We start from the raw sequence: 13628 nt of genomic DNA on the forward strand, positions 1-13628 counted from the left end.
TCATGTCAATACTGCAAATTGAATTATAACGTAAAAGCAAAAATATACATTTGGCATCCTACATACGAAAAACAGAAAATATACAAATCCCGAAACGGTTCTTTGCAATGCTGAGATGGAGAAAAAGTGTGATCAAAGGGTTCACATTCACAGAATAGCTAAATCTCTGCAAGCCATATCCCCCAAAATTAAAAGGGTTGGGTGTCATTTATCACCAATCTATTCCTGCTATACAATGTAATGATCGGCCACTCCCACTAGTGGTGGCAATTTTTCAAGCCAAAATTATGCTTTTGAAAACCGTTGTCTACAGATCGACCAACATCAACGATGGTATAGGGGACTTTATCTTACTGTTGTTACCATGTCCTTATGAACTTTTTAGGACACTGAATTTTGGTTTAGCCCATAACATATCCACCACCAATGAGTGCAAATGGCTCCATTTTTACTTTTTGACAGTTGTAGAACTTTCTAAATTTGGGATTCAATGGCTGACTATGGATACCATCCCTTTAGAACTGTAATAGTATGTAACTCAGAAAATGTAATCTGTGATAATCGATGGATCCCCAAAAAACTTGACTTTTTTTTGCATTTTTCTGCCCACGTATCCTATCTGTAGTTTAACTTATGACAAAAAGTTACTGAGATTTGTCATTAACCAGTCAAATTACCGAAATAAATGATTTTGCCAAGGTCCATGATGTCCAAACTATTCCCTTACTCCCAAGTAAATTAGGTAGTTTGCCATTGAGCAGATAAATTTGTTTGACCTCTATGGTTAAACATCAGGGACAAAGCATTAATTTCGACAAATACAATTCTTCATAAGGCACTGCATTAATAAAGGTTTAACCACATGGACCATTATTTTGAGTCTAACTATACCAGGAATATATCTTAATTTTATTTTTCGTAATGAAGCTTTCTAAGTGCTATAAAGAAGGTATTTGGTAATTTACTTTAGAATTTCAATGCCCGTTCTGGCAGCTCCAATTACGATTCGGTTCTATGTGCTGTCACATGATGAATCAGCCATGACGCTAAGTCAGCTCACTTCTCCGTTATGATGGATTCTTAGATTGAAAATTAGGCTGGCTTAATTATAGAACTGAGAAAGTCATCCCCCATCACTGGCCATGGTCTGGCTCCAGGACCAAAATGGATCAGAAGCTTCCATGACCTGTGATCGTTTTTTTAAATCGGGTCATTGGTGGAGCTTCCATGATTAAAGAATATTAGCAAGTTCAACAGTTTGGAGTACATCCAAACCCCTATTTAATTTGATCAAACAGCTGCTCAAAAAGTAAAACTTGGACTGGAACTAAATACTTCAAAAGAGCAGAGATCCTCTGATCTGCTCCTCTGATAAGTACATCGACATGTGATAACTTTACTACCCGATAGAAATCCGAATTTGAGTACATGGGTGGTTGAGATCCGCTCTTATTTCATAGGATGACAGCTAATTTATGTTATGAAGTAAAAAACTTTTCTTTGCCTTTGTCAACTGTGAGTTGGAGTCAATGAGGTTATTGATGAATGGGAAATCATGTATTGGAATAATTTACTCCTTTTCCTGTCTTGGTGGTACCATTCGGGAATCCAAAAATCAAATTTCAGGAATGTTGTTTTAAGCTAATGGACTGGTCGCTTCCACTAAGTGATGTCTTTAAACACTGCTTGAGAAAATATCCTATGGAGCCGCTAGCATACTAAAATATATGTCTATATGAAGAAAGCACATTTCGAAGCAATCCTATCTAAAACAGCAACAACATTGGTGCTTGAGTGCATACACAAAGACTTTGCGTGTGAGATAAATGGTTACTGAGATGTATCCAGACAATAACACATTAGAAGCCCAACGTTAGACATATGTCCTTTAAGGACATTTAAGAAAAAAATAGAGCAATAATTGGTAAGATAATGTCGGACTCAAGGTTCTTAGGACCATACACAGAAGATTATACTTTGGATTACACTGCTCAGGGTGTATAATCACAGCAACAGATACTGTCCATGGTCCATTCTGTACAGCGCAAATCGTAATCACTAAATCATGGTTACCATCATTGTCTGGCCTCCTATGAAATAGGCATCCAATTAAGAACCCAAAAGTTCCACCTCTATGACCAGTCAACTGGTAAGAGAAAAAACAGTTTGGTCACTAACCATGGGTCTATCATGTACACACCACCATCCACTCTTTGTTGATGACGAGCCTGAATGTAGCAACATGGTTTGCCAAATCCACAAAGGCCAACACGTTGGACATCAATCCTTCCTTTCAAATGCCCACCTTTATTATAACCAAGGCATCGATGTTTTCTATTGAATGAAGTTCAAAATAATGACGATCTGGTACGGACAGAAACAACACGGGGAGAAAGTATTTTCTGTCAATCTTTAAGGAATTAGCCATACGCAATTAAGCCATCAAGCAAATTCTGTTCTTCGGGCCATGATCTATTAATAACAAGACAGCTAATATAACATTGTGAAAGACTTTAAGACACACAGAGATAAATTTCCATCTTCTCCAATTTTTATTTTCCTGTACAGAAGTAGAATGTGACAGCCAACATGTAAACCTTCTCACCGCCAGCCATGCAAGTCGAACCGGCTTCTACAACTCAAAAGACCAAATGTTCAGGGCAAAACATACAAAGACTTTTTACATAGTGTATTAGCTAAAATAAAAAAAAACAAACTATGATCTTAGGGGTTTTGCTAGAACTTGATGTAGATAAAGGTCTTAGCCCAGCTCTATGATCTTATCTGTCTAAACCATTTTTTCCTTCCCGTGTGATAAATAACTGGGGAATGATCGTTTTATTTCGGGTCATCTCTTTGAAATGCTGTCACTGGGCGTTGTTCATAAAGAGTGTGTACACCAGATATGAACCTTTTTCTTCAGTCTCACAAAACAAACAGGTTTTCTTCAAAGAAAAAAAATAAAATAACTCAACAGAACGAAAATAATAATAATTATAACAACAAAGGCCAAGATTTGAGAGGAATGATGACATGTTTGTGTGTATGAACCTCACTCTGTAAATGGCTAGCATGAGGCTCTTTAAACATTATTTTGTTTAGTATCCACTTTCCCCTTCCCATGTAACACACTCGCACCCTCTCGGAGGAATCATGCTTTACTCTCGTTTGCATTTGTTTGAGTGGCTTCATTAGGGACTGTTTTCACTTCTGCTGGGGTGCTCTTGCTGTCTGATTCCTCTGGCTTAGAATTCTCTTCTACAGGGGCCTTCCTGCAAAAAAACAAACAAAATGAGATCAGACTAAAAAAAATACAATGTATGAGTTGTGTTTGGAATTACAATCCAGTTCCATTTATTCGAATAAAACTGAGCTGCATTACCAAACCATGCCTAAACTCACTAATTGGCACAGCGTCCAGAAAATTATCCATTGGATAACAACTAATTTTACTAAAACTCGGACAGATCTAAAAAATTTTTAAGCAGTAATATTCATCCCCACCAGTTCCCTGCAGTGCACGATCCTTGCTGGTCTTTGCTTCTCGGTCCCAACTCAACGTATTAGAAATGGCCAAAAATGCCAATTACAAGTCCAACCTGAGAACAAGAAGGGACCAGAGGGAAACGGGAAAGCATTAAAAGAGAGGCTGTGGGGTATTGGTGAGGGTGAGTGATGATATGAGTGATAATATTTATTCCCTGGACAAGCCCTTTAAACAACGTCAACTAATGTCCAACTGTGCTGGAACCCAACATATCCACTTAATATAGTGCCGGGCTCCAAAATCAGTGGATTCAGTTTACGCATCAGCCATATCTTCTACACTTATTTTGCAATCTACCCCTCCTAGAAGATCCCTTTTGACACTATTGCAAGACCTGATAATACTTCCTGCTATCAGGAAACAGAACATACAGTCCTGAGAAAAACTAAGTACACCCTATTAGAATTTAAGATACTAGGTATCAGGACATAATATAATAACCTTTGGTCCTCAGAAGTTCTTAAAATTAAGTAAATACAGCTTCAGATGAATAAGAACACACAAAAAATTACACCATATCAATAATTATTCAACAAAAAGCATGGCAGTGTGTGAAAAATTAAGTACACGCAGTGGATCAATAGAATAGCTTGTAGAACCACCTTTAGCATCGATAACTTAAAGTCAAACAGAAAGCCATGACTTAATCAGCCACATTTTTCTGGAGGAAGTTTGGGGTCTTTATAAGGTTGTAAGTTCATTGAGGTGAGTGTCCATTTGTTTATGCACCGATCTCGTAAGGTCCCACTACAGCATTTCTCTTGGTTGAGGTCATAACTGTGATGGAGCCACTACAGCACCTTGATTCTTATTTTTTTGCCATTCTGATGTAGATTTGCTGGTTTGCTTGTCCTATTGTCTGATCCAGTTTTAGCCAAGATTTAGGTTTTGAATAGATCACATTGAATTGTAGAACAGGTTGATATGTAGAGGTGTCCATGGTGATAGACTCAATGACTGCAAGGTGACCAGATCCTGTGAATGCCAAACCAGCCTAAATCATCACTCTTCCACCACCATGCTTGACAGCTGGTATAAGGAGTTTGTGCTGATATACTGTGTTTGGTTTTCACCCAAAATGGTGAACGTTTTTATGGTCAAATATCTCCATTTTGGTCTGGTTTGTCCCCCCAAAATTGTTTCAGAATTCTCAAGGGTTTGTTCCGATGTAACTTTGCAAACTTTAGCCATGCTCCTATTTTCTTTTTTAGATAGAAGAGGCTTTCTCCTGGCAACTCTTTCAAACTAGTCATACTTGTTCAGTCCTTTTTTCTAATTGTACTATTATGAACTTGAACATTTAACATGTTAACTGAGACTTTAAGTGTATGAGCGGTAGCTCTTGGGGTTTTCCAGTTTCTCTAAGCATTGCACGGTCTGACTTTGGAGTGAATTTGCTGGAACGTCCACTCCTGGAAAAATTGTCAACTGTCATACATGCCTGGCACTTGTGAATTGTACTTACAGGGGTTGTTGCCTTTCAGATATTGTTCTATCATGACTGCAGTTTGTCAAAAAACAACAAACTCTGCTTTACTCAACTATGTCCTCTGCCAATTATTTGCTGCTGCTCCCGAAGTCTGGCACTGACTGTGGCGCTAACATCACATCGACAGACGTTCAGTGATCTCAGCGGATCCGCTTGTGCAGACAGCACATCCCCTTCAGAGCCACTGCGTTCACTGATTGGCTGCAGCACTGTCGATGTTACATCAGTGCCACAGCCAAAGCCAGACACCAAGATTAGCAACGGAGACTCATCTGTGAACCTGAGGAAAGTAAGAACAGTTTTTGCTGTTTTCTAACAAACTACAGCCATGGCCAAACATTGTCTGAAAGTGGAGAACCCCTTCAATTTTTCACACATTGCTTCTGTATTACTGTACTTTTTTTAAAAGAATGTCATATCTTTTGTTCATCTAAGGTCTTTCTATTTACCTAATTTTAAGAACTCCTAAGGATCAGATATTTTTTATTATGTCTATATACCTAAAATATCATTTAAAGAGGGTATACTTCGTTTTTCTCCTGACTGTATGACCATTTGGGAGCCAAACAGCATATGCCTAGCACTCTCCCCAAACACTTGACTTTTTGGTCACCGCTGTCCTTTTTCTGAAGTTCGGTTTATAATTGCCGCAATTAGTTGAAAAACTGCAAGGAAAATACCAATAACTGTAACTAGGTAGATTTCGCTTTGCAAAGTTTTAAGATTTTTTTTTCTTTCTAAAATGACCAATTCTTGGTTTTCTTCAGAGGAGCGCATCGATTTAGAGGACTCTGGTCCAATGGCCACGTCTGTAATCTTGTGTCCGCCTGACGGGAGCCCTGAGAACCTTCTTCTACCTGCCGGCATCCCCGATGCCTCTTCTGATGGCATCGCGCTGGGAATACAAATCAGAAAAGATGTAGGGGATTCTAGCAGGTAGGAGGTGGGCCTCAGGACTCCTGCTTACTGAACGCGTATTGGAGCTACAAATCAGAAAAGGTGTTGAGGATTCCAATAGTTAGGAGGTGGTCCTCAGGACTCCCGTCTGGTGAACGCGAGCTGGGACTATAAACTAGAAAAGATGTCTGGAATTCCAACAGGTGGGAGGTGGTCCTCAGGGCTCCTGTCTGGTGAACACGATCTAGGACTACAAATTAGAAAAGATGTCTGGAATTCCAGCAGGTAGGAGGTGGTCCTCAGGGCTCCCCTCTGCTGAACATGTGCTGGGACTACAAATCAGAAAAGATGTTGAGAATTCCAGCAGGTAGGAGGTGGTCATCAGGGCTCCCTTCTGGTGAACATGGGACTACTGATGTGACAGACGGACCAGGGTCCTGCACCATTGATTCGCTCATTCTTCTGGCTGACATCAAGGTAAGAACAGGTGGCAGGACAAGAGGTTAAAAAAGGTCAAGCACAAAAGGTTTTCATAGCAAGCCTGATTTAAAAACAGCATACATATTAGATTGCCCCCGAGAAAGAAAAAAATGCCACTCTAGTTAGCTACCATATTTTTAATCCCAGGAAGAATTCCTTTAAAAACTGCTTTGCATCTGGATCTCAGCAAGGAAGAAAATTAGCAACTTTGCAAGAAGCAGGCCTGACTATTTTGAAAAAGTGTACCTGTCACAATTCATAGACACTGTACATGCAACCATTATCAGCATGCATGGTTACTAGCGATGAGCAAATGTGCTTGGATAACGTGTGATCAGAGTATCTTGGGCGTGCTCGGATAATATATTCGAGTCCCTGCGGCTGCATATTTTGCGGCGGTAGACAGTCGCAACACATGTTGACAAAACAGTCAATCCCTGCATGTGTTGAGGCTATCTACCGCCGCAAACTATGCAGCTGCAGGGACTCGAATATATTATCCGAGCACATCCAAAATACTCCGATCACACTGAAGCATGCTCAGATAACACGTTATGCAAGCTCGTTCGCTCGTCACCTGGGTTACATTTTCAATGGCTCCTAAAAGGGGTATCAAAGGGGTATTCTAGTTTTAGTAAGTACAATTTTAGGAGTTTATTAAGTTCCAGAAGAGGAAAATGCCCAATTCATATGAAGATATTATGGCTCATTCAAAGACATGAAGGATTGCCTAAAAGTAAATAAGTTGGCGCTAGCTACAACTGTATTTATTCTTAAAGAGGTTGCCAAGTGAAAACAACTTATCACCCATCCATGGGATAGGAGGTAACTTACTGATCGGAGGGGCCAAACCGCAAATTTTTTATTCCTGACATGGAACTTTTAGGGTATGTGTCCACGTTCAGGATTGCATCAGGATTTGGTCAGGATTTTCCATCAGTATTTGTAAGCCAAAACCAGGAGTGGGTGATAAATACAGAAGTGGTGCATATGTTTCTATTATACTTTTCCTCTAATTGTTCCACTCCTGGTTTTGGCTTACAAATACTGATGGAAAATCCTGACCAAATCCTGATGCAATCCTGAACGTGGACACATACCCTTATCCTCGCTACAAAATGGGAGTGACAGATCGGATGCTCGACATTCATTCTGTATGGGGCTGCTGGAAAAAGCTGTGTGTAGAGCTCGTTAGTCCCACAGGAAATGACTGGAGCAGCGGTCAAGCATGTGCACTGCCACTACATTGTAGCAGGGATAAAGGTGCCTCATTCTGCCCAGAAGAGGACCCCAATAGTTCATCTAGTTATCACCTATCACTAGGATAAGTGATAACTTGTTTCCACTACAAAACCCCTTTAAAATTCTTTTTCGCCCTCGTAATTTGGATAAAGAAGTAGACTAGCTATTCTCACCCCAGGAGTCTGCTCCAAACCCCGGAATTTCGGCTCTGACAGAAGAGACCGTCGAAGTAGTGGCCCAGGAGTGCGAACAGAAGTTTCTTTTATCCTTACGGCTTCTCAATGTAATTTTTTTTAAAAGCCAGTAAAGTCCTTTAGTACACATTATCGAAAGGAATACTTGTGACATAGCATTAAGGTTCCATGTTTTTTTGGATGGCTCACATCCATCTCCTCCGTGACTCTAGTGGGTGACTTTAAATACTAAAGGCTGAAGATAATTGGAACCTAAATGTTCCTTTTCATATATATTTTTTTATCGCGTAATTCCCCATTTGATCACAAAACTACCAAATCCTTAGTAAGAATTGTGATCGGACTAATAGGGCACACATTTTAAAAATTAGCTGAACGATAGCAATAAGGTTAGAAACGAAAAGAGCACAATACAGCGAAAAGACAACATGAGACATAACACACAGAGGATTAAAAGAGGCCATACTCGGTGTTGGATGAAGCAGGCGGTACAGAGGTGTCTGTAGTGGAAGAAGCAATCTCAGGAGCTTTCCCACTAGCCACAGCGGCAGAAGAAGTTCCAAGAGCTGCAAAAACATCTTTTGCAAGGTCAATGTCTGGAGTCTTGAAGGTCCCATCAATTTGAAAGTCCTCACCCTGGGCGGGTTTTGTGTTGCTGATGGAAGCTGCCTCATTCTTGGTAGCCTCCGTTGGACTTTTCACTGTGCTGGGTTGTACCGCTTCCTTTTCTGGGCTTTTAACACCCGATGCTGTCTGCTTCATTTGTTCAGGAGTAGCGGGTGGGCTCGTGGTACTGGCTGGGACTGTCGCTGGAGGCTTAGCGGTGGCTTTGGGAGCTTCAGCGGTGGCAGAACTGGGATTTAAAACTCCTCCTTGACTGGCTGCAGCATTAGCCGAACTGTTAGTAGATGGAGTATCACTTAGATCTACCAGAGGTGCAACCTTTGGAGAAGCAGCAGGGGCAGGTGTTGGAGGTTTAGGTGCCTCTTTTTTGGTGGGAGTTGCCTGAGCAGACTGCGTTGAGTTTGAGTCAGGAGCAGACGTGGGTGGAGGGGCACTGCTAGAGGTGAGGGTGGTGGTTTCGCTTGTGGGACTATTTTGAGCTGTGGCAAAGGTTTCTGTGATAGTGTCAGAATTAGTAGTGACGGTGGTGACGGATGGCAGCATATCCTCAACAGTGGCTGTGGTGTCAGCTGGATGCCTGCGGGAAGCAAAGGAGCAGAGAGAGAAAGAGAGAAAGTAGACAAATGAAGAAAACAAGTGACGGATACACAAGAGAGTAAACCACACAAACACATGCACAGAGGTAAAGTAACATTCAAGTGATTACTGGAATTAGACAGGTGAACACTGTTAATAGCAAATCTGAAGAGAAGCAAGATGGAGAAGGAAACATTATTAGCTGGGTTAGTTGACATTCCTTTCGGTATACAGCTGTATGCTGTTCTCTCTCTGCTGTTATTCTGGTCTTTGTAGATTGGCTGCAATGGTGGCGCCCCATCTACAGCTCTGCAGGCAATCACTGACTCGTACTCTCTGCATCAGTTGAGCCAGTGTTTGGCTGCAACGATATGAACTTGACAACACCGCTGCAACTGATCAACAAAGACCATTGGACCCGAGGAGGGTAAATAAAGCTTAGTTTGTTATTTTACACGTCACTGAGTCTGTGGGCTAAAACTATTCCACATGAGACAACACCCACTTAAACACAAACTTGCCAACTCTCCAAGAAAGAAGGGAACACTTCCTGTCGAAGTTGGCAAAGCACCAGGGTGTATGATGAATCCTCCCAGGAAGCAGTAAATCTTAAAGTTTTCATCTGTCAGAGGCATTAAAATAAAAAAAAGTATTGCGAAGAAGAGACATGAAGGGGATGTGGTCTGGAAAGGGTTGGGATACAGTATTTGGGCGACACCCCTGTGACCTCCTGAAAGCGTTTTGGTAAAAGTTGGCAACAAAACATTTTAGTTGTACAATCCAAAATGGAGGTGCAAGAAAGAAAACTATTAACAAGAACCTCATACCTAAATATCAAACTGCAGATGTTTCCAACCATAAAGGACCATTGCCGCAACCATCCTCTATCCTTACAGAGCTTGTCTAATTCCAGCAGCCCTGAAAACAATGAATGGAGTTGAGCAAGTGCTTCTCCATTACAATCAATGATCTGCAGAGCTCCATTCTCTGGATCCATACCACAGATCTGGGAATAACTGAGGGTCCCAGTGGTCAGACCCCCAGGTATCAACAAGTTATCTCTTGTCTCATGAATGGCAAAAAAGTTTAATTGTGGGAATGGAGTTGCGTGTCACATCTAGGGTCAAGAGGAATGTTATGGAAGGACACCTCTGTATACTAATTTTATAAGAAGGGGCGCTACTTACTATTTTTTAATTATCTGTATGTGGTCAATGACAGAAGAGAATAAAGCTGAGCTGCAAAGCCAAATACAGCACATGGACAAGTGGTGTGTTCTTTTCGAGAAAAAATAAATACTATTTTTTCAATCCAAAATGACCTCTAGAAGGAGTTGTTTCTTTAGAATAACTCATTTCTATTTGCCCAACTAGGGCGTATGGACATCACAGAGGTGGTCCCCTGTAGACCGGAGCAGAGAGCAGCCTGCTGCACAGAGTATTACGTGTTTGCCCATTCCACCGTGTACAACCACATTTGTCCACAGGAAGCCACCGATAAAAAAAACAAAACGGTTTATCCTCTCTAAAACTTGACTATCCCCACATACTCAGGTCCCGTTAGTGGAGTGGTCTCATTGGGTTCTGTCTGGTTGCTTCCATCATGGTTTGGTGTCCTCTCTTCTTCCGTTCGCACCTCGACAATGGGTTCTTTAGACTCGTCTTTTCTGTATAAAGAACATAAAGAACACTTTACTGTCAACTGAAACTAGAAAATAAAACAGGAAAGAAATTCTACTAATAATTCTCCACTCGTAAAAATATACAATGGCTAAAAATTTTCTATAAAGAACGCTGCCAATTTTCATTTTCATTTTTTCCTCTCCTTTTAAAAAAAAAATCATAATTTTTTTTTACATTTTCTGTCTACATCGTCAAAGGAAGACTTGCTTTCTGCAAGACGAGTTGTCATTTTGAATGACACCATTCATTTTAGCATATAATTTAGTGAAAAATGGGTAAAAAATTCAGAAAATGGTAAAAAAAACCCCGCAATTCTACCATTGTTTTTTGTATTTTATTTTTTTAAAGTTATGCAGTAATGAATTCTTCAGTTCAGTTATTACAGAGACACATTTTTTTTTACAATTTTGTTTTGTCCATCCACAGAGCTGTGTGAGGGCTTGAATTGCATATGGTTAGTTGGCGTCTTATTGGTAACATTTAGGAGTAAATTCTATAGTTTGATTGCCTTTTATTGCATTTTTTTGTGGGAGGCTGCGGCGACAACAAAAATGAAATAAGAAAAAACAGAAACGTAAAAATTTCAGGTTATTTTTTTAACATCATTTACTGTACGGATTAAATAACTTTATATTTTGACAAATGAATCTTTTACAGCCATGGCAAAACCAAATGACCAACTTTTAATTATGATTCTAATTTTAAGTTTTTTTTATTTATTTTTCTTATATTTTCACTAACTTTTTTCCCTCATCACTTATTTTCAATCCAGTTCAATCCGGTTCTTTATTGTTACCTGCCTGTCTCAGGTATCCCGGGCTCTGCTTCCTTCCCCAGGGTTCACTGCCTCTGCTGTGCTCCTTGTCAGGCTTTGAAAGTTTTTTGGAGTGGTTCAATGACATCTCCTCCCTAGACCTATTTAGACACACAGCTGTGTCTTGGGTTTGACACTCCAGTCCTATGTTTGGTCCACCATCTGTGGTTTTTGTGATGGTACTTGCATTCATCCATGCTGGGTTCCACTTCATGTGACCTGCTCCTAAGATTCCAGATAGTCCAAGTGTTCACTGCCTACTTGCTTTCTTGCTTGCTGCACTGACTCCCGGGGTCCATGTGCCTACTCAAAAATAAGGCTTAGAGGATCCATCTCATCTAGTGAGCCTTACATTTATTCTGCAGTAGATATTAAAAATAATGGTGTCCAATGAAGACCAACCTTTGGCTGGACACCAGAAGAGTACCAACATGGAAGCATTGAGGGCCTACTGCCACAAACCCAACAGCACCCTTTGAATGTGTTCAAAAAAAGGCGATTATTAGAAATAGGTCATCTTAGTCCTGGACAATCCATTTGACTATACTATATATTTGATATGACCATCAGAAATAGACTTACGAAAATGCCGCCTTTCCTTCTTCAATATCTTTGCCTTTTGCCCCGGGACCAGCCTTTCCGCAGAAATTGACCGCAATGCACATAAGCAGACCGCACTTGTTGAGGAAGTAGCACGTTACATCCACGGCCACCAACAAAAGAACGAAAACCACGATAAGAATGCCTACAATGGCTCCTGTACCCAAACCAGAGCTTGCGGTGGTGGTGGCTTTAGAAAGAAAAACAAATGGGGAATGTGGTTAGATGTGGCCACACTGGGAATTATGATCAGCAGTCACTAGATCTTTTGTTAGGCATCTTTGCAGTAAATCGCTTTATATTGTTTATTACATTTCCTTGTATAAAATGTCTAAAGGAAATTAAAAGCTGAGGCTGAGAGGATGGGATTGTGTGGCTCTTGTCTGATGAAAAAAATAAGTCAAGACTACATTACCATATTTTGCTGATAATTCTTTAGTTACCTGCTGCAAAAAAGGTGAAAAATGCAATAAACCGGTATAATGTGTAATTTCTATAAGCGTTATCCATGGGTGTAGAGCACATAACCAATATACTTTGTGTTGAAGAACATCTCAAACCTACATGAATGACCATTAGGGCAGCCCCCAAGGAGTCATGGTCAGACGGTACCAACAAGCACGTGAATATGACCTACTGATTACATCAGGTTTCTATCTTAAATCTAAAAAAAAATTTCATCTTTCACATCACTATTGAATAAAAAATAAAATGAAATTGTGCAGTTTTCACACCGCCCACTAACCATAACATTAGACTCTCACTTCCTTCTCTTTTCAGCAGCCACGTCAGACTGACTCCCTTAGTGACTTCTATATGAGTATTTTCTAGGCATACTTTCACCTGAGCAAATGTTATTGTACAGGGGGGGAGGAGGTGAGTTGTGATATAATTTATTGTGAATGGTGGATCCTGTGTTATAAGCTGTATATAGAGGTGTTATCAGTCATTGTACAGGAGGAGGAGGTGAGCTGTGACATCACCTATTGTGAATGGTGGATCCTGTGTTATCTACTGTATATAGAGGTGTTATCAGTCATTGTACAGGAGGAGGAGGTGAGCTGTGATATCACCTATTGTGAATGGTGGATCCTGTGTTATCACTGTATATAGAGATGTTATCAGTCATTGTACAGGAGGAGGAGGTGAGCTGTGATATCACCTATTGTGAATGGTGGATCCTGTGTTATCTACTGTATATAGAGGTGTTATCAGTCATTGTACAGGAGGAGGAGGTGAGCTGTGATATCACCTATTGTGAATGGTGGATCCTGTGTTATCACTGTATATAGAGATGTTATCAGTCATTGTACAGGAGGAGGAGGTGAGCTGTGATATCACCTATTGTGAATGGTGGATCCTGTGTTATCTACTGTATATAGAGGTGTTATCAGTCATTGTACAGGAGGAGGAGGTGAGCTGTGATATCACCTATTGTGAATGGTGGATCCTGTGTTATCACTGTATATAGAGATGTTATCAG

At 40.4% G+C, this 13628-nt stretch overlaps 1 protein-coding gene across 5 annotated transcripts in view; it reads right to left on the reverse strand.

Annotated features, from left to right (window-relative positions):
* Positions 1–604: 604 nt before the first annotated feature.
* The window catches only part of NCAM1 (neural cell adhesion molecule 1), a 410078-nt gene continuing 397054 nt past the window's right edge, over positions 605–13628 (reverse strand). For 3 of the 5 annotated variants that reach the window (XM_077249984.1, XM_077249980.1, XM_077249981.1), the window contains 4 exons: positions 12128–12335; positions 10599–10715; positions 8316–9050; positions 605–3272 (listed from right to left, as the gene is read on the reverse strand). In XM_077249984.1, the coding sequence (XP_077106099.1) occupies positions 3152–3272; positions 8316–9050; positions 10599–10715; positions 12128–12335 (1181 nt within the window). In that variant the 3' untranslated portion in view covers positions 605–3151. The remainder of the gene's footprint in view (positions 3273–8315; positions 9051–10598; positions 10716–12127; positions 12336–13628) is intronic. The other 2 variants (XM_077249986.1, XM_077249985.1) reach the window with 1 other exon arrangement.

The sequence above is a fragment of the Ranitomeya variabilis genome, chromosome 4 (genome assembly GCF_051348905.1).
Source record: "Ranitomeya variabilis isolate aRanVar5 chromosome 4, aRanVar5.hap1, whole genome shotgun sequence".
Lineage (NCBI taxonomy): Eukaryota > Metazoa > Chordata > Amphibia > Anura > Dendrobatidae > Ranitomeya > Ranitomeya variabilis.